Source organism: Plutella xylostella, chromosome 4 (genome assembly GCF_932276165.1).
Source record: "Plutella xylostella chromosome 4, ilPluXylo3.1, whole genome shotgun sequence".
Classification (NCBI taxonomy): Eukaryota; Metazoa; Arthropoda; class Insecta; order Lepidoptera; family Plutellidae; genus Plutella; species Plutella xylostella.
Genome location: NC_063984.1, coordinates 881,416 through 908,543, shown reverse-complemented (window position 1 = coordinate 908,543; position 27,128 = coordinate 881,416). Strand labels below are relative to the sequence as shown.

At 40.7% G+C, this 27,128-nt stretch overlaps 2 protein-coding genes and 1 non-coding gene across 3 annotated transcripts; 1 reads left to right on the top strand and 2 right to left on the bottom strand.

Annotated features, from left to right (window-relative positions):
* Window positions 1-4,849: 4,849 nt before the first annotated feature.
* Window positions 4,850-19,576, bottom strand: LOC105386635 (protein-glucosylgalactosylhydroxylysine glucosidase). Its single transcript, XM_048628388.1, has 15 exons — window positions 19,190-19,576; window positions 18,261-18,592; window positions 17,469-17,608; window positions 16,803-16,965; window positions 16,262-16,362; window positions 15,146-15,281; window positions 14,649-14,796; window positions 13,910-14,057; window positions 13,495-13,585; window positions 8,331-8,418; window positions 7,634-7,831; window positions 7,146-7,308; window positions 5,863-6,034; window positions 5,314-5,457; window positions 4,850-5,011 (listed from the first exon to the last, which is right to left on the bottom strand). Exons 1-15 carry the CDS (start codon window positions 19,363-19,365, stop codon window positions 4,902-4,904), a joined length of 2,310 nt encoding a protein of 769 aa, XP_048484345.1. The 5' UTR covers window positions 19,366-19,576; the 3' UTR covers window positions 4,850-4,901.
* On the bottom strand, window positions 6,518-6,589 carry Trnam-cau. Its single transcript has one exon. It is a non-coding gene; the product is annotated as a tRNA-Met (tRNA).
* A 4,876-nt stretch (window positions 19,577-24,452) lies between the features above and the next one.
* On the top strand, window positions 24,453-26,856 carry LOC119694467 (hypodermin-B-like). Its single transcript, XM_038120871.2, has 3 exons — window positions 24,453-24,887; window positions 25,654-25,811; window positions 26,697-26,856. The coding sequence occupies exons 1-3, from the start codon at window positions 24,453-24,455 to the stop codon at window positions 26,854-26,856; spliced, it is 753 nt and encodes a 250-aa protein (XP_037976799.2).
* Window positions 26,857-27,128: the final 272 nt, after the last annotated feature.

The window sequence follows — 27,128 nt, the reverse complement described above, 5'->3', positions numbered from 1 at the left end:
AAGTCCAGCCTACTCGCGATCATGCTCAGGACGGTGTTGGTGCTGCCGCGCACTCGGCACAACAACGAGGAGGCTCTCTTGCGCATGGTGGCGTGGAAACAGTCTACCCGCGCCTCCGCGAACATGCCGGACGCGCTGCACCAGCGGGGCCGCCCCAGCAGCGCCCGCAGCGCGTCGTTGTACTGCACCCGCAGCGCGCTGTACCGGCGCTGCGTGTAGCTCGCCCACAGCGCGCACGTGTACAGGGACGTGCAGTACGCCCTGAACAGCGTGATCTTCACCTGGCGGGTGCAGCGCGCGAACCGCCGCGCGATCATGTTGGCTCGGACTGCCAGCGCACGCCGCTCCCTTTCAATATCGGCATCGTCCCCCAGGCCAGATGTGATTATGTGACCGAGGTATTTAAACTGATGGACTCGTTTCAAGACGGAACCATTCAGTTTAAAAGGTGGTATATTATTCGCATAGCCACAACCAGCCCCGAAGACCATGCATTCGCTCTTCGTCGTATTATATAACAGCCCATGGGAAGCTGCGTATTTCTCGCAGATACCCAGGAGATGTGCGAGGCCGCCCGGCGAGGCACTCAGCAGAGCCATGTCGTCCGCGTAACTAATATTGTTGACGCAAACCCCGTCGATGTGACAACCGACACGACACCCACTGAGCTCCTCAATAAGGGCGTTTATGTAAAGGTTAAACAAGGAGGGCGAACTGAGCCCCCCTTGCCTCACCCCGCACTCCATCCTGTACGGTCTCGAAAAAGTGTTCATCCACTTCACCACATTTGACTGCTTTCCGTACCAATATTGGAAGACAGAAATTAGTGCGGTAGGTACTTTCTCTTTACGCAGCTTTTCCCATAGGATATCATAACTGACTAAATCAAACGCTTTTGATAAATCCAGGAAGCACGCGTACACGGCAGTCTTTCTATCAGTGTAGTAGCTAACAGTCTGCTTCAAACACAATATAGCACTTTCCGTGGATAATCCCGGCCTGAAACCAAATTGATTATCATGGATTTTCACGTACTTGTTAAGTTGTGTATTTAGCAGACTGTCAAACACTTTAGCTGTTATTGTAGCCAACGATATCGGGCGGTAGTTATTCGTGTCGGACACAAGACCAGTTTTATTTTTAACGATAGGGACTACCACCGTTTTCATAAGGTCCACTGGCAGATAAGAGTGGCCAAGGCAGAGCGTGTACAACATGGCCAGCACCCTGGGCAGGTGTGGACCCGCGTATAGGAAGTGCTCAATACTGAGCCCGTCGTGACCCGGGGATTTCCCTCTTTTCATGCCCTTTATGACATCTCTAATGTCTTTTGCACGAAAAATAATATCTAATTCCGAGTCACACCGGCCTTCAGCATCAGAGGAGGGCTGCGACGGGCCCAGCGGCGACACCACCGTGAATTGTTTTTTGAACAGCTCAGCAATACCCTGGTGGTCACTGACCCCGTCCACACAAGCAGGCGGCCCCGGCCTCGCCGTCATCCTGTTGGTTGATTTCCAGAAACTGCGAAAATCTCCACGAGCATGCTGAGTAGCGATGATATCCATCCGTATCTGCTCTTCATGTTGCTGGCACCACCTCAAACGTGACTTAAAAACCCTCCTACTGTTACACATGTTTTCATATACAGTACCGGAAGTAGGTTTACCGCACCATAGCCACTCCCTAAACAAAAGCCTAGCCGTCCTGTGTGCGTCACCGACGTGTCTGTTCCAGCCTGTCACATATCCTTTCTTATTGCCGTTTCTATTATTATTAATATAGCTCTGACGCGCGGCATCCAGCAAAATTTCAATGATATCATTATATAATTTATCAATAGCCAACCTGTGTTCTAAACAATTACAAAAACGAGAAGCACAACACATAAATTCAGAAGGAAAGTCAATTTGCTTTAGCCTATCATTACATAATAAATTGTATTTTTCAATTTGCTCTTGTGATCTATTTCCCCAAATTACTTAAAGATAAAGAAATACACAATCATATTAACTTCTAAATAGCTTAACCAATCCATGTCAGTGTTACGAACCCATAAACAGACACGCAAATACACAATACAGATACACATAGGTATCACGCCTCAGCATAACACTTCTATTTTTTCTCCCATGGTCAAAACTTATTCTTAGAGCCAGTAAATCTGTTCTATTTTAAATTCACTGTCGTAGCTAAAATAATGCGCCTTAACCTTACAAATTGGTGTAAGGGTCAGAGGCCATTATTATTAAGGCCAGTGTTAACGTATGTAAGGACGGATACTTATTCTATTTGCAGAGACTTAGAGACTTTAAAAACAATCTAAATATGTATTTTTATAATTTATTTACTTATAAACAAAGTTTTGACCCGCGTTTTGGTGTTCCAAAGGTTATGAGTAGGTGATAACTTATGAGTTATGAATATGAACCAATGTATGTAATGTAGGCATTACCTTTTTTGAAGTAGGTACCTAGTTATTTGTAGTGAAATACAAAATATAAGTCCCTATTTTATCTTCAGATGGTATCATTGTGCGAATTGCGATATCCTTGTTCGAACGTTCTAGACTAGAAGATGTGTATTGAATGGACTAGACAGGATATTATGTAATGTTTGTTATTGAAGATTTAAAAGGCCGGCTTTGTTGTAAAAGAAAGGAAACCTTGTGACATTGAATGAAGATTTTTATTTGAATGCATTTAGTGCTAATTAAAGTTTTAAATAACTACCGTATCAGACCACACTAAATATTTATGTAAAGATAACGTTATTTAGATTCAATGGTCATTTTTTGACGCAGTTCTTGAATTATGTAATACGGATCAATGTATTATTATCACCGTATGTGGCATTATCATTTCATTAAAATACACTGCCGGGCAATGAAATAGTTCCACCCACAAAATGTCGACAAACACCTTAATATCTCGTAAGATATAGAACCTAGCTTCATGAATTAAAAAGTTTAATGAAATACAGTTTATTATGCAAACATTTTTAAATGCAAACTCTTTTTAATAGTGTTCTTTTCGAAGCCATGGATAAAAAAAGATAAGAAGCAAAATTTTCGTGTTTGAAAATTTTGGAAGACATTTGCTTCGTTTTTAGTTGTGCTTTTTATTTCATTCTTTTTTTTGTCGTTGTGAAAGAATTATAAAATTGTAAAGTCTTACGGATCTCGTACTCATAAATCACGTCTGTATCACGCGAGGATTGTGCGAGAATCATCACCATGGTGGAAATGGGAACCAGCCAAAGAAATGCGGCCAGAATAATGGGTGTGACTCATACTACTGTACGACGAGTGATCTAAAGGTTTAGGGAGACTGGGTTAAACCTGAGAAGACCGGGTACTGGCAAGCTAAGGTGCACAACAGTACGAAAAGATCGATTCATTGCGGAAATCATGTTAAGAAATCGACATCAGACGGGAGTAGCCGTTCAACAACAACTTCTACAAGTCCGAACGGAGCCAATAAGCGAGTGGACAGTCAGGAGACGTCTTGCCGAAAGAATATTAAAGCTTTACAGGCCAGCAAATGGCCCAAAACTGGAACGGCATCATAAAGTTGCCCGATTTCGATACGCCCGTGATCATACAGAATGGGGTGAGGACGAATGGAGCAGAGTGATGTTCTCAAATGAGTCAAAATTTATGCTGTAGCATCATGATGGGAGGAAACGAGAATACCTACAACCAGGAGAACATTTTTCACAAGTATGTTTTGAAGAAAAAGTGGCACACGGCGGAGGCTGCTTTTACGTGTGGGCGGGATCTCTGCAGAGGGTCGAACAGCGTTAGTTCCAATCGAAAACGGGAACCTAACTACTGTGAAATACATCAGTGAGGTCCTCAATGAACATGCTGGTCCGTTTTTGGCCAATATGTGCGAGACTGTAATGTTCATGAACGATAATGCACGGGTGCACACTGCTCAAGTTGTAAATGAGTATCTTTATGACGTAGGAATCCACAAAATGGAGTGGCCAGCAAGGAGCTCCGATTTGAATCCCATTGAGCATGCTTGGGACGAGCTCGACAGACCTGTGGAGACCGAGTTCCACCTCCAATTACACTTCGTGGCTTGAAAGACGCGCTCATCAAAGAATGGGAGAACATTCCTCAGCATATGCTGAAGAATCTGGTATTCAGCACGTCCAATCGCGTAGAAGCTGTATTGAGAGCCCATGGAGGAAATACCAAGTACTGAGTTATCAAAATACCATGTTTACACCTAATAAACGCATAATTAGTCATTTTGTTTAATTTGCCAAATGTCCCATTTTTTTTAAACATTTTATTTTATTTTATATTACAATATTTAAGTTTTTACATGGGAATATTCTGAAGCGCAATTAAACATGCTCCAATATTGCAGAAGGCGTCATTAAGCTAGCATTTTCCGTTTAGGAGTAATTTGGTGTTATATCAGTGGAACTATTTCATTGCCCGGCAGTGTAATATTTTATTTAATATTAGCGTACCTTTAGTTAGATACATTTTTGTGTATTGTGATTATTAGAAGGTACTTTGTTATTTATTTTAATGGTTCATTTAGATATAAGATATAATATAATTATGTGGTGCTCAATTGTATAGAAATGTAGGTATTTTATTAAAATATACAAAACACTTCGTTTACAGTACAAAATAAATAAACATTATATCATTAACTGTTTTTTTACTAGTAAATTACCTAAGTTTTATTACTCTTAACTATTTTATTTACATATAATTATATTACTTACTTAATATGTATGTAATAGGTAAGTAAGTAATTAATATTCCATATGGCATCGTCCTGTTATCTCTTCGCAAATAATAATGATTCTTTATTTTTTTACCACTTTGGTTTCTAATTCATAAATTAACGTCAACTTTTGTCATTTCACTTGATCTACGTGCCAATAGGTCTTAAGTAATTGTTTCCGATGATGTCTAGAGGCAACCGGCAGTCCTTCCACGGCGACGGTCGAATGACGAATGGTCCTTCACCAGTCAGCGTTACTGAAAATATTTATAAATAAGTAATTAATTTTGAAAACTTAGTTCGTTTTTCATAATAGCTTTACCACGCGTTGCCACGCTTCTCAACATGCGTCTTTCTAGTCGTAGCTCGCTGCCCAAACCGAAGTAGGTATGCCCCTTAGCTCGCTCGCTCAGCGCGGGCGTGACAATTATTAGGTACTCTAAGGGGCGTGGTATATTACACTCACGGGCAATGAAAAGTTCCAGTGGCATATTGACCGTAAATGGCAGGTGGAACTTTTTCATTGCACGTGAGTGTATCATCAGCTGATGACACTTACAAGTCATTCCCGGCGACAGGCGGGTGACGTTGTGGCCGCCCCCCACGAAGGTCAGCGGCCAGGCGTCGCCGGCCGCGTCCACCGCCAGGGTCGTCTGCTCCTCGCTGATGCTCAGCGTCAGGTTGGCGCCGAGGTATTTTATGCCTGAAAGAGTTAGAAATGCAGTGAAATCAACTATCTGTTAGAATCTACATAAGAATGGTAGAGTAGATTAAAACCTAGGTAATATAATTAAAGCAGAGTCTGTTCAGTCTTGTAATCAAACCATTGATTAGGTTGGGCAGTACCTATTATATTTCCCTTGAGATATAAATTAAATGAAAGTACTATGTAGTACGGTGGCGCCCTCTACAACAAAATTAAAACGACGATAAATTACCTACCATCAAAATAATAATCGGTAAGTATTACAGATTTTCAGCAAGGAAAATAATCTTGATCATGTGACCGACGTCCTTATAACCTTAGCTAAAGCGACCAGAGATTACGAGTACAATCGATGTTCACTTCGATTCCTCATAACTCGTGAACACTCGTGATTCCACCTACCTCTAATCCTAAACCCGCTACTACCCGGGGGCAGCTGTGGTTTCCTGATCTCCAGGCGGTCCAGGTGCACCCTCAGCCCCGCGTACCCGAAGGCGAGGGCCTGCAGCAAGCCGCCCATGCCCGTGTGGAAGTTGACTGCACCAACGCCCGGGCGCCGGAGCTCGCTCCAGACCTGCGGGTTGTTGGATATAAGTACAGTTTGTTACAGGGTAGTAACGTAGTTAAAAAAATACCTTGGGTTTACGGGTAGGTATACGGTGCCCTGCGCCTAAAAGTATACAGGCGGAGTTTTTAAAGCGATCTCAAGCTCACATGCTGCTCAAGCACATCCACATAAACACCACTGCTACACACATCACACACAACACGTCCCCGGATTTATAACAGCTGGTCCCTTCATCATCAGTGATCGCTATTTTAAAAACTCCGCCTGTATACTTTTAGGCGCAGGCCACTGTACCTATATACGTAATAATTAGGTAGCAGTGAATCCGTGTAGCATGATAAAATTTCAACATTTTTTTTTACAATAATAGGTGACCAAGTGTAAATACCAAAGTAGTTATAAGTTACTTGTTAGTTATTTTATAGTTTAATAAAAACTTTCAAATGCAAAATGCTTTAAATTCATGAAAAAAAATACAAAAAGATTTTCTAGCAGAGCGTGGTTTCGATCCACGGACCTCTGGGTTATGGGCCCAGCACGCTTCCACTGCGCCACTCTGCTTCGTGTTAGTGGTTGCGAAATTATTGTATGTGTGGTTTGTACGCATGTTTTCATGAATCATAGAGTAGTGGTGGCTGGTTGCTTGCCAAGTTCGTTTGAAATACAATGAATCTCGGTAGAGACTCCAACTTACTACTTTCCTTGATTACGATAGACTCCCACATACAGAGTGGCGTGTCTTTAAAAGACTTGCAGAAGATCTCCAGGTGCAGTGAACATGATATTATCTACTAGAAGTACCAGCAGAGCATAATCATCCAACAGATACCTTGAACGGCTCCCGCACGTAGCCCTCGTGGCTGTTCCTCAGTGCTTCTTCAGCGCTCTCGTTGAGCTGCAGCCGCGCCACGGCGTGCATACTCCACGTGCAGCATTCCGAGACCTTACTCCTCGTAACTACGGCATATTTAGTGGCATTCTGGCATCAGGTACCAGGAGCGCAGAATACAGTAGGTACCTTGAACGCGTCTTTGAACTAGACGGCTAGAGTAAACAGAATAGTCTGTCGCCGAAGTACCAGGAGAGCATAACCATGCAGTAGGTATAGGTATGGTACCTTGAACGGCTCCCGCACGTAGCCCTCATGGCTGGCCCGCAGTGCTTCTTCAGCGCTCTCATTGAGCTGAAGCAGCGCCACCGCGTGCATGCTCCACGTCATGGCGGGGCCGGAGTCGCGGGTCACTGACGAGTAGTATTCCAGGTCGTTGCGACGGGTCGATCTGGGGAGAGATGGAGAGGTAAAGATAAGTTTTCAGAACTCGGGCAATGAGAGATTGGCAAATGTTAATGAGGCGATAGATAGATAGTTAGGTACGCTAATGAAGGTACGCTGATGAAGGTTGAAAGTCAACTCAGTAGAGTAGCTAAGCAAGTACCTGACTATGCTTAGTTATATAGTAAGTATAGTTACTTGCTTCCAGAAGTGACTGTGTGTTTATAATGATGATCATAGCACTTTCCAAATAGCTGGCGCTGGCACCAATATCTACTTACATAGGTTACATAGGTAAGTACCTATAAAGAAAACACTACGTAGTTACTCACTCATTCATAGCATACTGCAGTGGGTACCCCAGTAACACTACATCAGCTTGCTTGATCTTCTCCGGTCGTGTGTACCCTGAGAACTGGGGATGGTAGTCCAAAGTCTCGTCGTAGGGAAGGGCCAAGCTCCACGCTATGTCCGCCCAGTGGTCCGGGTTCTTTGTCAGGTAGTAGGATTTGCAGAGGCAGGATACGTACCTGGAAGTGGTTTTGATTGGAAGTGTATTGTGAGTTTTCTGTTTTATGTTATTGAATGGAAAGTGGCGCCTCTAGCGGCAACTATTCTAAAATCTTATATAATAAGTAATCATATAAAAAAAACAATAAGTATTAGGTATGTAAGTTACATACAACAATTGAGTTTATTATTATACCTGTAAATAATCATTTAAACATGAAAGTTTCGGCGGTTTAAAATCAATATGTTAAAAAGGGGTACTCGTATGTTTTAAGCGCCTTTGTTTGTTGTCATAGCAAAGTTCCACAACATATTCTGCTGGTTAAAAATATCGGGTTTACCTGTATAATATCATAATAAATTATTTCCACTAAGTATCCGGATAGCTAAAAGATTATAAAGCATACAATACTTAATGATGATTAGCTTCTACTCAATTGGATAAGAATCAACTAGTTACTTTGTATGTTCTTAATAGTTATTATATGTAGTTATACTTAGCTTGTTAATTGAACTTACTGAGCTAAATATAGTGAGTATCCGGCAACAACGTTAGTGAACGCGGAGTTAGTGATGTTGAAGTGATCCTCGTCTGGCCCCATCACATCTGAGGATAAGAAAATATTTTGGTAGATATAAATATAAGAATTACCTACTGTTTAAATTAATTTTCATATCTTCGTTGAGGGCTCTCTTAAATCACCCGTTTAATAAAGTGGCAAAATTTAATAGATCGGGATGGGTAAGCTATGGCAATGAGTATGAGACTATTTCATGCCGCCATCTCTAGATTTCATATTCACTGGCATCATCAATCATCCTAATCATGATTTTATTATTTATTTATTTTCTTTATTTTGGCTACAAACAGTCATTACAAGACATATACTATGCTAGTTATCTCTAATAAACTATTACAGACCAAAAAGAGCCGAATATTAATTACTAAATAGTCTTTCATTTAGAGCATTTAGGGTTACTTAAGTAAGTACATAATTTATCAGACAGTTAAGCTAAACAGTATGTCGTTCATTAGCTTTACTATAAAAGAAAAATGTTCAAGTGTACATAGTTATACATTCTTATACATAATTATGCTTAATATATTAGGAGGGTAGTATACAAAAATACGACTAAGTATATCAGGCCCGGTAACCGGTTACAACTAACACCGGAGCGTGCATACCTACTAAGACAATGTATGTATAGCCAGTTAGTACATGGTATTGTCTATAATTATTATTTATTTTACCACAAAGTTATAGGAACTTTACTATGACGGTTAAAGCCGTGCGATACAAATCTTACACACAATGCGTGATATAAATCTTATTAGTTCCATTTTAAAGTAAAGTTTGAAAGTACTTGGGCAATTACAAACCTAAAGTGTTTGTTAGCAACTAGCTATAAGAATACTAGTAGATAATTATAATCTTGAGTAGGTATGTAGGTAGGTATATGAAAGATACTCATATTGAAAAGGCAGACATAACGTTATCTATTCTCAATAACGATAGTAAAGCAAGTAGGTAGCTAAGTGACAAACAATAGTTAGTTCATAAAGAGAATAAGATGAAAGATACAAGCAATTCTAACCTTTAGCAACATACAATAATGATTAAATTAGTCAGTATGTGATGAGTTCTTTATGAGGTAGAATTAAAGTTACTAGGTTGTAGGTTGGTGTAATTTATTATATGTATGCAGAGTAATTTAAGTGTAAGTTTTATGTCCATAACGTATTAATAGGTAACACAAAAAATTATGAGGATTCTATGAACTCAAATAGGTACATATATTTATACTATGGTTTTACCTACAACTTTTCTGTGTCTGCTTCGTCTGAATGGGCACGATTATAATAATTATCATTACTTACAACCTTACAAGTATGAAAGTGGGTACAATATATTTTAACAGGTAGGTACAGTTACAGTTAACAGTTGAAACAGATTTGTGTTATTTTCTTTTTTGTTGAGGAATGAAGGCAGGTAATTAGTAAATACCTATTGAAGGTAACCCTGTTTGACCCTACGATTCAATATAAATAATTATAGTCTTGGGTTCGGTATTTAAGAATAAGTAAACCATCAAACAGGGTGTTCAGGTATTAATGAAAAATTACATTTTGTACTTTGTAAGTTGTCCTGTCTGACCCTACGATTATTACTAAGTTCTAATCTTGGGATCGGTAAGGTAAGCCATCAAACAGGATATACTTAATTAAATAGACTGCATTTAATTTTTGTATTTACCTATGTAGTAAGTGAATAATAAAAGGTACATAAACAAAGTAAATGGCACTACAAATAGGGTAAACAGTGGTGAAATTGGCCACCCCCAATAACTGGCCACACAGCTTTTCATTCGCCTAAAATAAGAAATACGATGACAGCACGCCATCTGTTACAGCTTGACACTAACCACTAGTAAGTTGTCGTTCATTTTAGTTCACACTCACTCCGCTTGAAGGATTGGTCTTCAAAATACCCGCAATTTTCTGACAGTCGGCGACAGTGCGTCTGTTAAAATGGTTGTGCGCTAAGAAAACGTTAAGCGAAGACATTATTTCGAGAGGCGATATTTTTTGTCCCCAGCTTCTGTGAGTGACTTTAAATAGTGACAACGATAGATTTTGAGGTAAGCAATTATAATTTGTACTGATTTAATCCTTGATTTGATTTTTTATTGCATTTTTCGACTTGGCCAGTTACTGGTTCCTGTTTTATAGTATTTTTAGTAACTGGCCCCCCTATGCCAGTTACCCCAATTTGCTACTTGCAAATAAATTAACTTAAAATACAGCTTATTACCTTGGATTTAAATAGCATTTTCTGTGGTAAAAATTTTGTAAAAATCGTTCAATATTTAGTAGTAACTGGCATAGGTATTCTAGTGGCCAGTTACTACATGGCCAGTTACTGCAAAATATTTTATGTTTCAGGATATATGCTAAAATCTCTTCAGGATAATGGTAGCCCAGCCGACAAACAGCCTTCATCCTTCAGCCTCTTTCATTTGGACTGTATCCTCGTCAATATCCGTAGTGGTTAGCAGCGATTTGAATCGGCTCTGTTATTCTCTTTGGAAGCTGGAGTTGCCATTCCAACTTCAATTTGGTGCAGCGTGGGACGAAGGGCCTGCTTCATCAGTCTTCTCTCCAGTTTGAAGTTGATATTCAGAGTGCCTCCAAGAAGTCGGTGATCACTCCCAGTTTAAAATGTATAAATCATATTGTGTAAATCACTGAGGCATCTCTGGATATGTGCCGCTTGTCAGTCATAATGAAGTTGATTTCATTTTTCGTCCTACACCATCGGGGCTTGACCATGTTCACTTCCTCCGGGGATGTTTCTCATAGAAAGAATTCATCAAGTACAGCCCATTCTGGTCTGTCTCATTCGAGGAAGTCAACAAGAATTTGCCCTCTCCGATTTCTGCTACTAAAGCCCTCAATTCTTTGCATTCTTGTACTCCCACTTTGGCGTTGAAGTCCCCCATCACAATGGTGTATTGGGTCTTAGCAGTACACTTGATAGCCCTAGAGATATCTTCGTAACTATACTGCTTCGACTTCTGAGTCAGAGTGTGTCGAGGTTGGTGCATATACCTGTACGACCTTCAAGGAATCCCTCTCGGTTAGTTTAAGTACAAGGTACGCTACCCGATTCGACACACTACTGATCTCCACTAACTTGTTGACAAGGATCTTGTTGACAAGAAATCCTATGCCACCTTGGGACAGTTGGTTACCCTCCCGATGGTAGAGCATGTGGCCAGACTTCAGGGTCATCGTGTCCCTCTCTAAGGATTTCCGATAGCCCTATTCTATTATATTCTGTGTGGGGGTGTCAGTGCCTGCACCTGGCTCTCTCGAATGGAACCTTTGTGCATAACCCCAAGGTCTAAACTGTCTTTCTTAGCTTGGACCATTTCCCTCCATGCTGGCATTCCACTGCGGGTTGGTGGGTTCACATATCTAGATGTGCAAAATCTAGACATGCAGGTTTCCTCACGATGTTTTCCTTCACCGTAAGAGTGATGGTATACATTGTAGTTAAGTTAAAAGAACTAATTGGTACATGTCAGCACCGGGATTCGAATCCGCATCTCTGGCGTGAGAAGCGGGCGCTTACCCGACTGAGCTACCACCGCTCTCCGATAGCCCTAAGATGTCCTTATTTTTTTGCCCAGCTCTACCTCGTGTTACATCATCTTCTCGTCCTCTCTCAGTGTCCGTGCGTTGTATGTAGCAAGTTGTATTTTATACAATCTTAAAATTAGTTCAAGAAGAAGCTAAGATTTAAGGATTTGACTTAATATAAACTTGAAATAATTCAATATGATTGTTAATAAAGATTTGTGATGATTTATAGATAAGAAACTTATTTTTTTTCATAATAATATGTGAATTGTGACGTTGTTACACTAATTACATTGAAGGAGTATTGAATTGTAGAAGTATTTTTGTTTTTATATTAAATTTTGTTAGAAAATCCTTCCTTCATTGGAAGGAAACCCGTGCCCCAGCAGGTGGGGACGTGATGATGATGATGAACTGTTTATTTGTTAAGAAATATTAGATATTTCTCATTATTAAGTGTTAACACATTAACTACGTCATAACACATTAATTGTAATAGGTTTTTTATAATGTTTGCAGTAGTTATAAGGTTAAAACTTGTCATTTTAATTAATTATATTAGGTGGCCAGTTACTGCAAAATAAGAGGGCCAGTTACTAAAATTTATGGCCAGTTACTACACAAAAGTGATACTTTTCATTTAAATAAAGATATTTAAATAAATAGTTCTTATTGATTATTAAATTGATCAAAAAAACAATCAACAGGATCTAGTGAATCATTAGATATATAAATCACCTAAATCGGATCATGCATTTAGATGGAGCACACACGTAAAGTGGCCAAGGTGCTTAAGTGGCCAGTTACTACCCCTTTTACCCTACATAGTAGGGAAGTTATTAGGATCCTATGCAGCTTTTATTACAAATTAACACACAAGTAATGTTATATAGTTAGGTACATTTAAGAGGTTACGGTATAATTTTTGTTACATAATAGCATGTATAGTTTATGCTTGAAGCTTTGTAAGGATACATTGAAGAGGTCTAAATCTAAGAATTGTTTATTGTAGGTATTTAGTGATCTCGGTATAAAGTGATTAAGAGTGTAGTTTTTGGTGAAGCGAGGTGGCTCAAACAGGTTCAGGGCACGAGAGGACCTGGCGGGCACTCGTCTACGGGCAACAAAGGTAACTTTGGATAATAGTGTTGGGGAATCAATCATATTGTTCAGTATTTTGTATAGATAAGCTAAATCAAATTGTACACGGCGGTTTTTTAAAGAAAGTAGGTTGTATTTTTTAAGTGAGTATTCGTAGGATATATTATTTATATTGTTACGATAATTAAGAATTTTAATAAACTTTTTTTGAACTTTTTCGATTCGTTGTATGTGTACATCATAATTCGGACTCCAAATTATACAGCTAAAATCTAGTAATGATCTAACGTAGGCAAAATAAAGAATTTTCAATGTGTCAGTACTACGAAAGGCTTTACTTATTCTGTTAATAAATGCTGATATGATTTATAACATTGACATAATAATACCAATATAAAATTATGAATACATAGGTAGAGGTAGGTATAAGTAGCTTACTTGCGATATCGAAAAGTCCAGTCGTGTAGTTTATGACGGCTCGGGAGGCCCAGAAATCAGCTATGTTGGTCACCAATGAACATCCTCCATTCTGGAAACAGAGGAGAATCATTCAGAAACAAAGGTAGAACACCTTCACGGAGAAAATAATGAATAAAGTCTAGGCAGAAATCTGTTTAGCCGTTTAATTTTACTGATATCCCAAACTGGTCCAGTAAAATGAGAGTTCCACCTCTTATGGCAGCTCGGCTTTGGACCGGTTTAATAAATTTCGCCACATCATCATCAAACCACCATCGTCCACCATCAAAAGACCCTCCATACACCACACGGCTCCCAACCCAACCAGAGCCTGGTGCAGGTACTTACACCCCCAGACAATATATTATTATAATAGAACCCTACCCACACATACCTTCAGCCAGTCCTCATCCCTAGTCACGGCCAGGTACTGCCGCGCCGCGAAGGAGACGCATCCCGTGACGTGCTGCTCGTACTGCGCCACCTCGGGGCAGCACGGCTGCGTCACCTCGCTGCCCGTGAACGCGCTCTCCCATGGGAATCTGGTGGAGGAAGAAGTAGGTCATGTGGTAAATATACCGTGATACGGTGGAAATGGGTACGTTTGGTTCGTTCTGCTGTGCCATGCCAGAAAGAAGGTAAGTATTATTTTATTACGTACACCTATACCACCAGCCTATTTAAGTTAGTCGATCGGTAACCATTACGGTTTTGAAGGACCTTTAGGCTAGAGACAAAGGTAAGGGAAATTATATTGAAGGGCTGCAAAAAAGCCATGATTCATGCCTGTGTTGCTTAGATTGATAGCATAGAATAACGAGTACTAGTACTTGTTATGCTATGATTTCTAGCGACACAGGCATGAATCATGATTTCTGTTGCTTTAATACATTGGTTGGTGCTCATGTAAATCAAGAGACTACGCAACCAGTCACGGTATCCCCACAATATTAGTTTTGCTCCATTCCATAAACTACCACACACAGTCATACCAGTAGGTACCCTTAAGTCTGGGGGTACGAAACTTGCGATAGGCGGAGCGACGGCGGGGCGGGGCGGTGCGAACATACCCGGTGAGCCTGGCCAGATTAGTATTGCTTCTTTTCATAAACCACTGCACACCATAATCATACCTGTACCCCTTATCCCCGGTGCGGCGCGCGAGGTCGGCGGCCACGTGCGCCGTGTCGAGGCGGTACTGCAGCAGCAGGCGCCCGTAGTGAGGGTACAGCAGCAGCAGCGACGGGAACATCCAGATTTCCGTGTCCCAGAAGTTGTGGCCTGCAGAGGATTGGGGGTCTTGGGTGAATGGGTGTTGGAAGAAGAGGTTTATTCATCTAAAGAATCGGTTTACGTGACGGAGTTTTCTAGTGGTGACGCTGCCTGGTTAGAAGCTAGTTAGAAGCTTATGTTTAGCTGGAATTATTGCCGGCAGACGGTGATGATGATTGAAGTATACAGGTGTGCGAATCACGAGTAATATTCGATATATGGTTCACTGGAGTTTGTAGGTATATTACGTTATCGTTACCGACTGGAGCGAGATGTCATACAGATTTTTGGTAACACTTTGTTTATAATATCCATGAATATTTCCTATTATTAATTATAGCTAGTTTTAAGTACCTACCTTCATAATCATCGAATGAGCCTCCCCTGGCCAGGCCGGTGGGGTTGAGTCCGTAGAACCGGTCCTGCTGCTGGTGAGACTCCTCTGAAGGCAGCGAGCTCAGGAAGTAGTACCAGATGCCGTTCACTATCTTCGACTGGAAATAGTGGAATGGAACACTTAAGTGATGCTTTCTTGTTTTTTAACGTATAAAGAGCAGTGTTGTTTGATTGACCGTGGTATTTCTGTTTGTAGCAATGTGGCTCAGAAACAGTGGAGCCGATTTCAATAGATGGTTTTATTTATTGGAGGGTTCATTTAATGGATAGTTTTCTTGGAACAGCTAGCTGTTTAATATTTTATTTAGTACATCGGCTCACTACCTAAACACAACGTTACACTCAGTATATGTCCATTTATATAGCACCTAAATGGTCACAGGAAAAACCTTTTAAGTACCACTACTCATTTTCAGTAAGTACCTATGTATTGAAAATTTACTTTGAATTTAATCTGACTTAACGACATCGTATTGTGAAGTAGCGGTAGATTAGATATTTGCAATATCAGAATAGATTTATGCTTCGTTTAAAAGCCCTCTTAATCGAAATTTACTGTCAATTTGTGTCCCGTATACAGTACAACTGATATGAAATGGTAAATGAAACTTAAACTTAACTATACAAATCAAAGAGAAGCAACTTTGATAGCATTCTATGGTAGATTGGTTATAGTAATAAATTATATTGAACTTTCATTTCATCTATAAAGCCGGAAGACGTTTAGAGAAATACTTAGGTACACACACACTGACAACATTAACTTCCAAACTCGTCTTAATTTTCGCATGGAATTGCCATCTAGTAGGTATACTACTTATTTTATATTATGTGTTGAATAATATTAATAGGATTTTCAAGGACCGAAAGAGAAGCTCATTATTAATCGCTACATTCTATTTAGAACGAGCGAATAACCCCTTACGGTTACCTAACCATACCTACCCCTTTTCCAATTTAGCAACATTTTAATCAATAGGGTCATAGACTTGAATAAGTGTGTTCCTAGTGGCGCTCCTTGTCAGAGGCCTACGTCAAGCAGTAAATGATTACGGGTGATGATGAATATTTGTCATACCAATCCCAAGTTCCCCTCAATCTCCATGCCGGCCTGCTGGTACAGTCGATGCCAGTGCTCCACGTGGCTCCTGAACAGCGCCGCGCCGTCCGCCTGCAACACTATCGACACATGTAACTTTACCTCCTCATTGTACTCAATTTTACTTAATTAGTCGACGGCTAGTTGCATGAACAAAGTTTGGTACTTATAAAATTTCTTAATTTAACAACCTAACTGAATTAACTGTATCCAAGCAACAATGCATGCTCAGAGTATCAGTGAACCTAGTATACTGCCGAATAAACTAAAAACGTGGGTGTTAAACTTGGTGTTGAAGAAGAGCACATTTTTTTAATGACCATAATAATTGACGATGAGACACTAGATGGATATAAAAGGCTATGGCTTCGCTTCTTGGGACGACTATTGTTATATTGCTTTTTAATAATATTATCACCGGAAGTCATAATGTAGGTTATTTAAAATATCCAGGCATTACCAGATCACTCCCTACAAAATGTTAGCACCTAACCTCAAAACTCAGCACTAAATATCTCACCTTCCTCCATCTCCGTCCTAGCCACGGTCTTGTTCTTATCAGCGGTCATGGCGAAGGTGAAGACCCGGGAGCCGTGCGGCGGCACCACCAGGTGGTCTGGTACTGACGTCCAGTACGCACATACTGATACTGGTGTGGGCTGGTATATTGGGTCTTCTGATTCCTGTGTGAGTATGGGAACGTGTTAAGTTTGAAGAAACGAAGAAGATTCCTGAAAGTTTCCGCTTTATGTTTCCGCCATTCAGAAATTACCCCTAGACTAAACAGAAAAACAGTTGCCATAACAGAGATCAGTTCGTCAATAATGACTGAAAATTAATCTGTAAAGGCTAGCACCGGGGCGCAAAACGTGACAAAAGTTATCCGTCGCACTTGCTCTCGAAGCTGCGCGATGTAAGTGCGCGCGACGCAAAACTCTTGTCACGTCTAGAACAGCGCGTCTTGCGCCCTTAGCTAGGCTTTCTGAAGGGCTAGTACGGGGCGCATTTAAGACGTGTCAAGAGTTTTGCATCGCGCTCACTCACTTCGCGCAGCCTCAAGAGCGAGTGCGACGGAGCACTTTTGTCGCGTCTTAATAGCGCGCCGTGCTACATGGCCAGATAGGCTTATGACATGACACCACATAGTGACTCATTAACAATAACATGGCTTATTACTCCTCCTAACCTTGGTCTGTCCGCACGCGGACCACACCTGCCGTCCGTGGATGATCTCAGCGACAGGGTCCTGCAGGTCGAGGTCCGCGCTGGCCGCCCCGGGCATCAGCTTCACCGCGATCCAGATCTCGTGGTGGGAGAAGTTGGGGTCTGGAAGTCAGGGTGGTGTTATAATTTATAATAGTTACACTCACGGGCAATGAAAAAGTTCCAGTTACATATGGAACGTCAATGGCTGGTGGAACTTTTTAATTGCTCGTGAGTGTATTAAGACGACCGAATGGCGTAGTGGTTAGTGACCCTGACTACTGAGCCGATGGTCCCGGGTTCGATTCCCGGCTGGGGCAGATATTTGTTTAAACACAGATATTTGTTCTCGGGTCTTGGATGTGCCCGTAAAATGGCAATAGGCCCGCCCACTATTACATTGGGACTAACATAACACTCTGGCGAAAAGTGGGTGCAGCAATGCACCTCTGCCTACCCCGCAAGGGAGTACATTAGTACAAGGCGTGAGTGCGTGTGTGTGTGTGTGTGTATTTCAATTAGCCAATGGCGCATTCAGTATATTATGTAGTTATTATCCAATGAGAAGTTATGGGTTTAAAGTAAGTTAGTAGTTTTTTTTCTTTCGTGTGAAGTGTGCATGCGCTTTGTGGTGTGCATCCAATGCTTGGCCACCTAACCTTCATCAGACATTATTGACTACCCTGTGGCATTAGCAAACTGTATAATATGTGACGTAGTTCGAAGGCTTCCGTAGAATGATGTATTATAAGCAAATAGTGAGTGTCCTACTCACCAGCATGAGGTTTCGAAATAACTTCAATTTGGTTGACAATGGCGCGGGTATAAAACCGATGAGCGTAGATCTTCTGGCTGACGATAGACCGTTCCCTGTCCACCCTAACCTTAAATACTCCATCCCGTGTGTCAAGGCTGTATATTGGACTGTAAGGGTGATGTGTCAAGGTGGAGTTTAGCCTGACGTTGGCATAGCCGGGGATTCTGGCTCTTCTGCTCTCGCCGTGTTTTCCGTTGTAGAGACCATTCATGTAAACGGTATCACTGAATATGTTGGTAGCGATGTGGCCATTTCCTATGGATGGCATGAAGCGGTCATCCGATGGTAGGCTGAGGACAATGTAAAGCGCCTATCAATTTATGTAGAGCAAAGTTGCAACACGGTGTGATAGGTCGTTGGCACTACTTCACTAATTCAGCACCATACACTCACTTAACTTTTTACATAAAATATGTAAGTATAGCTATATCTAGATACGAGTACTATTTTACTTTATTAAACTCAAAAATCACATTCATTCATTTAAACATTGACTGTTGATAACGTAACTACGACCAAACAAAAATACCTACAATTAATGGAAACAGCTAAAAGTGTCGGTTAAAACTACAATACTAAAACGATTAAGTACTTACCTACCTACCTTTATTAATTTATTACAAGAATATTTTGATTGTATGTAGGTAAGTAGTTGTAGTTACCTGCGTTTTTTACTTGCATTGCATTTTTCCAGTGTTTATACGTTGGTAGTAGGGTATAAATAATTTACTCTGTGGTAGTAGGTACCTACATAACTACATACTGAACTAAATGTTGCTTTTGTGGAACTACCCTACATGTACAATATTGTCTACCTACAATAAGTTTTATATTTAATTTAATTTAATTCTGGATCATGGATTGAATCTACATTTATCCACACTCACCTATGACAAGAAAACTCAAACGGGTCTTCACTGATGTCTTCGGGCTCCGCCGGGGCCGCCTCCTCAGCCGGTTTCCCCGAGCCCCTGGTGCTCAGAACAATCACTACGACCGCGGCCACCAGCAACACCCCCACCATGGCAGCCGCCTGCTTATTTCGAGCCAGAAACTGCCACATTCACGCTACTTTTCACAACGTCACGAAAAAAGAAAACTACGAATTCTTAATTCAAATTCTATGACACCAATTCGATTGTTTTTTTTCTAATCGATTCTGCCAAGACACTGCTGGCTGGCTAGAATTAAAACTAAACTGGTACAGAACTACAGATGCCCCGTGCATCTGCCTCGTCCAATGAGACTGGCCGGTGTGTCGACTACATTACGCGACCCGGTGACACATGTGATATAATTTTATTGTTCTATTAACAAAGACTGCTGATAACTCAGACAATACATTTAGGGTCGCACAGACAGAAATAGCTTTTGTTCAGGACATGATAGGAATCGGTTTTGCAATGTTTTGTGTGATATTTTACGGTAGGTATAGGTAGGTGCATTATAATATTTTTTTATGTTACAATCGTGACTTTAGTAAAATTTATTAATCTTCCCGCTACCCCGCAAGGGAGTACATTAGTACAAGGCGTGAGTGCGTGTGTTTTTTTTTATTTTTATTATTAATCTTTACTAGTCATAGTGTTTAGGTTTACCTACCTAGAAAACAAGTTGAAATAAATCCTAACACAAATTTCACAGTAGGTAAGTTTTTTGGGTGTACTAGGTATTATTACTTCCTAGATAAGGACGGCAGCCCTAGTCAACTTGTAAAGTGGGGTCATTTAATCCAATTGTCGTTTCCTGATTGCATTAAGTGGCCTGACGGACAAGACACAGATATTGACTAGGCCATATGCATAATTATTAATGACACCTCCAGCGGTCGCGGCACGGGTCTGTTATCGACGTCGATAAACTCGTTTAATGCGCGTCCACCAAACACAGCGCCGCATTTATGACGAACCACGATATAGTGACGTTTATCTACGTCGATAACGAACCCGTGTAGCGGCAGCAGTTAATGACTTCATTTTGAAGATGAGGATGACGTTTATTAGTCAGGCTCATTTGTTTTATTAAGTTGTTAAAAGGCAAAGCGCATGGACTAGTTCGTTGACTGGTATGCCGGGATCCCGGGTTTGATGCCCAGCCGGTGAGATGATGATGATCTAAGACGGTTGCAGTGGTCCATCGATAAAATCCCTAAACGGCATAGCGAACCGGATAACGTTTATCAGACACAGGACCCTCTGATATTCTGTTGCTTATTGTAGGTCTTTAAGTGAAGTCGTTGTTATCTAAGCCTTTTTAATTGTATTTAATCAGGTACCCAAGCTTATTATTTGTGTAGCAGAAAGAAGACAGAGTACCCGACCGACACAATCGTGGCCCCGTCATTATATTATTTTTCTTTTTCTATTTTTAAAATTCACTTGTCTCTCCAGCCAGAACGAACGGTGAGATATGACCATGTGGAAGAAGCCAATGTCATTATCACACTGGTGGTCCCTCCCACAAGTAACCATAGACCATAAGCTCACGAGTTGGAGTTGAAATTGCGTTGTGTGATTAACTAGGTATTTTTACAGGTCTTGATCGTTGGAGGCAGCAGAGCATGCCCCCCTTGGTTCCGCTCCGCCGGTCCCCAGGTCGCCTACCTTGGTCTCTAAGAGCTTCTAACGTCTTAGATAAAAGTATTTAATTATTTTTGCTAAAGAACAAAAAATCCGCACGGGCAAATGGGAATTAAAAGTTGAGAATATTAATTATTATTTATTACGGTGGATGTTTAATTGGAACACGTATGGTTTGAAAGCTTAGCGGAAAGACGGAGTAGGAAAAATTATGAGCGCAGAAGTTTTAAAAGCTGAAATTGGAAAAACACTGTCAATCAAGTCGGCAGGGTTAAAAACTGTGTCGGTCTAGTTCGTTGGTAAGAAAAAACACAAATTAAGAAATTAGAAAGCATAGATAATGGAATACGATTTGAGAGCGCTCTACCGTAAACCGGGTTTACGGCTGAGGTTTATATCGCTGTAAACATCAAATGTACTGCCATAGAGTAAATGTATTTTCTCTAAAGATCGTAATAGTTAATTGTTTCTTGTCCCTGATGGTCCCGGTGGTGCACACTAGCGCCACACTATATGAGTTTGATGACGATCGCAGATGGAACTACCAAGCCGTAACATAATTTTTGTGTTATGATAGCAATAATTACCTACATTGTGGTAGCTTGTTGAAAAGTTAAGTATAGTGCTTGGACATTTACTGGCTTGTTCAGTGCAATTTTACTGAGTTTGAACACAAAGATTCCATGAGGACGAAATGTTGCTGTGTTGGCTAAGGACGATTATAAAACCTGATGTACTTACTTAGAATTTAGGTATAGTCTAACTAATTTTTTTTTTAATTTGTGTTAGATGCCATAACAATATTACGCTCTTGCCATGTAGGGTTTGATCAGCTCATAATCGTCCACTGATGTCCTCAGCCTTTCTGCATCTAATCTACCTACCCAGGGCGTCCCAGGCTGTCTATTCATCGTCACAGCAATGCAATAAGGTATGTACTTAACATATCATAATATCTATGGCTATTGACCATACAGTTTGTATAACGCCATTTTCAGAACCAACTTATTTCTTCTACCACAATGGACAACATTTCATTTTCTTTACCCTATATTTTTATTAGCTATTCGGAAAGTTTATAGAAAATTAGTGAACCCGTATTTTTTTATTTTATATATACATAAATTTTTGCATGTTATTTTTAACTTTAAAGTTAATTATTTTAAAACCGGAAGTGACGTCACATATTAGGCTCAATTTTTATTTTTGTCTATTGCCTGAGTCTCGAAAAAAAACATAAATGACACTGACAAGTGACATTTAAACTTTGTTTACATGCCAACCAACAAATGGGTCATTTTCAAATGACATTGATATTTCTGATGATGGAAAGTAGGTACTTATCATGTAAAAAATAAGCAGAAGCATTTTTTCAACTGTGTAGGCGGTGGCATGCTCTGGGACATATTATATAGAGGCCATCTCTTAATAATAAATAAAAAAAATAGTCAGAAAGTGTCAGAACAGAATTAATGAAAATGACCCAAATAAACAACAACGTCACGATAAAACGTCAACGTCAATCAAAAATGAAAGGGACAGTTACTTTGTTTTTAAATCTATGGGCTTTGATCATCAAAATGCATCGCACCTGATGCATGACGTCATCAGCACTTTTTTACTATTTTATGATTTTCTCGAAAATGATACATCCAAAAAATACAAAATCATTTTTTTTGTGGCCTTTAGAGCTAAATCTCGAAATGGTTTTCGATTTATAGCAGCTTTAGTTTTTTGAAATGTTGTCCATTAGTGGCCAGTCACCAATAAACTTTTTTCTTCTATCACATGCAGTGGCCAGTCACCTGCCAATACCCGTCTAATGAGGTTGCATTGCAACTCTATCGACCAATTCAAATTAGGAACGGCAGTTGCTCGACCAGTCAGCAGTCACCTGCGCGGCCCTCCACGGCTGGCTAGTCGAGGGTCACGCTCCGCTGGTCATGTTCACAGGTGCGATACTAAAGCAGATTCCTCTATGGTTCATCAGCATACTCTGTGAACATTGACGCGGCAAGACGCCGATAAGTTATGAGCTCTAGTTTTATTGGTTAATTGCTTCCGGTGCTGTAAGGAATTTTGAATAGTTATAGCTTAGATTTATTAACTGACTTCAAAAATGTATGAGGTTCTCAATTCTTCTGTCTGTTACTACATAACTCTGTCAGGTTATGCATGGTTTAAAAACTTATCCCACTATACATGTATAAATACAAAAATTGTATTTTCTCTCCACAACCTAAATTGTAGCAAATCATTAGAAGTCCAATTTAACTGCTGGGAAATTTGATACGGTTTACATTCTGCATTTTCGATACCATTAAAATAGGTATCCTATCCTGGGATACAGTTTAAATTGCTTCCACGCTAGTTATACTAGTAACAGTCACGCCCACTGGGGAACTGTATGGTATTAGCTAGGTGGTCTAATGGGGCCTTTAATGTTTTTTATGTTACAGATAATTTCTTCCTAGTCCATGCACCAAGACCATCCTTTTGTGAAAGTAATTAAATGGGATAATTTAGCACGCATGAGAAATAGTCCTGAACGAGCAACGTGCCGCGCTAGATGGTGTAGAATTATAGTAATGACCGGCCAAATATTACAGAAGGTTTTTAAATTTTCTTTGTAACAGTATTATGTACTGTAAGGACGTGAGTAATGCAAACAGCCGTTGATTTGCGAATAACTTCATTAACAGTGGTTGAATATAATGACGTGTGTGTTAAGTATGCATGAAACAATACTTGTCAAAAAAACCAAGTCTGGTTACTCAGTTATTCTACGGTAAAAAGTTGTAAGATCCATGTAATACCAAGTCTTATCCACGCACGCATCTCAATCTTAAAAATATTTAATTTTTTATATAACTGCACTGCCGTGCCCCCACCAAGTCGAGCAAAACAGCGGCAAGGCCGTACCATCCTTTTCTCGAAGCAATTCAGGCCATTTTCGACCCCCTGTGACTTCGTTGTGGATAAAACTAGAAGACTGAATTTTCAATAACCATGCAGGCATTGTAAAGACACGGTATATTTCAAATTTCATTCAATTTGAACCAGTAGTTAAAGAATTATAACGGGTCAAAGTTTCTTAATTTTGTCACTGACTCACTCACTCACTCACTCACTCACCGATCATAAAAATTCTAAGGCACTTCTAGCAGACCTAGAAGCTTTAAATTTGGAATATAAGTAGTGTTTGGTGTATGAACCAAGGAAAAACTAAAATATTTGTTGCAGATGTTACATAAATCATTATTAACTAGTAGGAAGATTAAAAACAATATAAATAAGTAATCCAAAAATGTCAACACGATTTGATGCAGCGTGAAGGTACCATGACCTACCAATTATTGCGACGATATTAATGAGAGAAATGCACCATTAAACATTTATTTTAACGTACCGTAACAAAACGACCAAAGTTAATTAATTGCTCTACATCATACTACTCATAACTTCGAACTAACAAACACTTAAACCTCAGTAAATTCTTGCGACGCTCACAACCACTTCAATAAATGCCCAGAAGAAAATGCCATTCAAACTCGTCCTCAGTCTGCTATTAATGACCCCCCACACCAGGAGCAAGACTCGGCGCATCGTCGGCGGAGACTACACCGACATCGAGGAATTCCCACACTCAGTCTTCCTGAGCTTCCGGTGCCAGATCGCGAACTCCACCGACAGCTGGATGTGCGGCGCCTCCGTCATCAACCAATGGCTGCTGCTTTCCGCCGCTCACTGTCTAGACGGCTGTGAAGCCAGCCATATATACATAGCGGCCAAGCCTGGCCATACGGATAGGGGCAAGAGCCAGACGCGTCTGGTCGCCAACTACAAGCGTCACGAGAAGTACAATGAGATGCGCCTTTTGAACGACATATGCCTATTGAAGCTGAAGGAGGAGTTGAAACTAGGACCTACGGTGATGAGGGTGATCCTGATGAAGAACCCTCCATACAATGAGAAGGGGATTGTATCTGGGTGGGGGTTCGTTGATGTGAGTATGGGTGAACTTGCTCATACAAATGTTTCGGCTTGAAGAACTCTGTCAATTCCATTTCAAAACAATACTCATCAAAAGTAGTTAGCGTCTTCCGAATCTACATTTGATATGTCATATTATGTACTTTATAACTATATTTACGTCTGACGCATCCTGGCTAATCCTACAACTAACTGCCTCTGTGGTCTAGTGGTAGAAGCTTCGCTTCATGACCCAGAGGTCCCGGGTTCGATTCCCGGGTGGGACCATCAATTTGTGTTTCTAAATTGTGGTTCTAAGTTTGGTTAGGACATAGAAGGCTGATCACCTGTTGTCCGAAATAGTGAAACGATCCATGCTGTCGGATGGGCATGTAAAGCAGTCGGTCCTGCGCCTAGCTCTCTCCAGTCGTGTCGGTCAATCCGTCCCATTGGGCTATGAGAGTGATGGAACAGAGAGTGCTCCTGTGTACTGCGCACACACTTGGGCACTATAATCTACTCCTGCGTAGATGGCTGATCTCAATTGAGATTGGCCGCCGTAGTCGAAATTCGGCTAGGAGGACATTATTATAATCCTACAACACTCTAGAAAAATAACTCGACGTGAGAAACGTCGCTGCTCATCTCGAGTAGACTAGCGTTAATGTCCCAGCCTTAGGAAGGCAGTTCAGACCTAAAGGAATATACAAAAACCTTCCTTTCAACGCAGGCAGGCGCAAGCATTTCTACTACTCCCACGGATGATAGAATAGAAGGCCCTTCAACCGTTGCCTTTACAGGATCTAAATCAAGTATCAACTTACAAGCTGAAGAAGCTGGGGAACCTCACAATATACTCCCGGGAGCAGTGCGATCGCACGCTGCCCGGGCTGCCCGCTGGCGTCATCTGCGCGCAGCTCGACGCGCCGCCGCCGGGGGAGGAACACCATACTGCTCGGTAACTTTGCACTCAAGACATGACAAGCCCATGACAATCGCTCTGGGGCGTACTTGATGCAGAGGATCTCCCTCGCAGTGCAGCGTGGTAATGCTGCCAGCGTCATGGGAACTTTTGGGTCGGGTGCGTCCTGGGGCGGGCTATTTTAACTTTTTAACCGGACGAAGCATGTTTGTTGACTTATTTATTTTGTAAATGGACGAAGCATGTCGCGGATGAAATTATGTACTATTATTTTATATTTTTATGACAAAAGATGTTGTGGATTATTTTATATGGGACTATTGTTAATTTTAAATTGGACTTGCATGATAATGTTCCACCTGACATTTCCGTCCCATATATTTATGTCACTATGGAAGTTTTTCATTGCTCGAGAGTGTAATCCATGCACTCCACGGTCGGACCGCTGAGAAAGGACGTTGAAAATGCTATTAATATTGATGCAAACAATATTCCAGTCCTTTGAGGAAAGAACCTGATTCCAGTATTTATTTTCCGTTTCCTTACCTTTCATAATAGACTAATTTCATTAACTTTAGGGTGTCCCGTAACGAGTGGACCAACGGGGACTGACTTAGGGGGTCAACCTAAATAACTTTTGTTCTATAACCTTTGGATATTCGCGAAAAAAATATGTTCTTCCCCACAGAAATTTTGCCTACGACCAGCAGTGGACTGCTATAGGCTGATGATGAGCGAATGTTTGTATGTTTTTACAAGCCGCAGCCAATGCATCGCCGATGCGGCACTCGCTACGATTGAGCAATGCATTTTCAATTAATCATTTTCATCCCAGAACTCACACTTTCATACCAGCGTTATGTGCCTACTGCAAACGGAGGCTAGCTAATACATTATATTAATATCTAATGTACCTCCTAGCGGTGACTCCGGCAGTGCTCTGGTAGTGAGGAAGTACATCCAGGTGGGCCTCATCTCGTTCCGCGAGCTGGAGCGGTCCCGCACCATGACCGTCTACTCGGACACCGGCTACTTCTTCCACTGGATCAAGAACACGGCCAAAGATATTCTGTGCACGTAGTCTTTATTGGAATAAAAGTTATAAAATAAAGTGAGTCCTGTATGCGTGGCACTGAATAGATATGAAGAACTTTCGATTTACAAAGCAAATTTCGACATTTTGTGTGACAAAAAGATTCAAAATGATTTCAGACTTAAATAAGGCAAAATCTAGTGATTCTATGTAAATACATGTTATCAAAATGAGACCAGTAGATCTCATTTTTGTTTAGACTGGTGAAAAACACAGGTAAATCGGTGACCTCTGATTACCCCTTCGACAATTAATAGACA

Bases quoted from the DNA above. Each gene is read 5' to 3' on its own strand.
- LOC105386635 (XM_048628388.1), bottom strand. From the start codon at position 19,365: ATGTGGCAGTTTCTGGCTCGAAATAAGCAGGCGGCTGCCATGGTGGGG. The intron at 14,797-15,145 runs GTAGGTACTTAA...AATCCTCTGCAG, and splicing joins CTCATTCGATGATTATGAAG to GCCACAACTTCTGGGACACG. The intron at 7,832-8,330 runs GTAAGTTCAATT...AACCACTTCCAG, and splicing joins TACTCACTATATTTAGCTCA to GTACGTATCCTGCCTCTGCA.
- LOC119694467 (XM_038120871.2), top strand. From the start codon at position 24,453: ATGACCCCCCACACCAGGAGCAAGACTCGGCGCATCGTCGGCGGAGAC. The intron at 24,888-25,653 runs GTGAGTATGGGT...TTGCCTTTACAG, and splicing joins CTGGGTGGGGGTTCGTTGAT to GATCTAAATCAAGTATCAAC. The intron at 25,812-26,696 runs GTAACTTTGCAC...TGTACCTCCTAG, and splicing joins GAGGAACACCATACTGCTCG to CGGTGACTCCGGCAGTGCTC.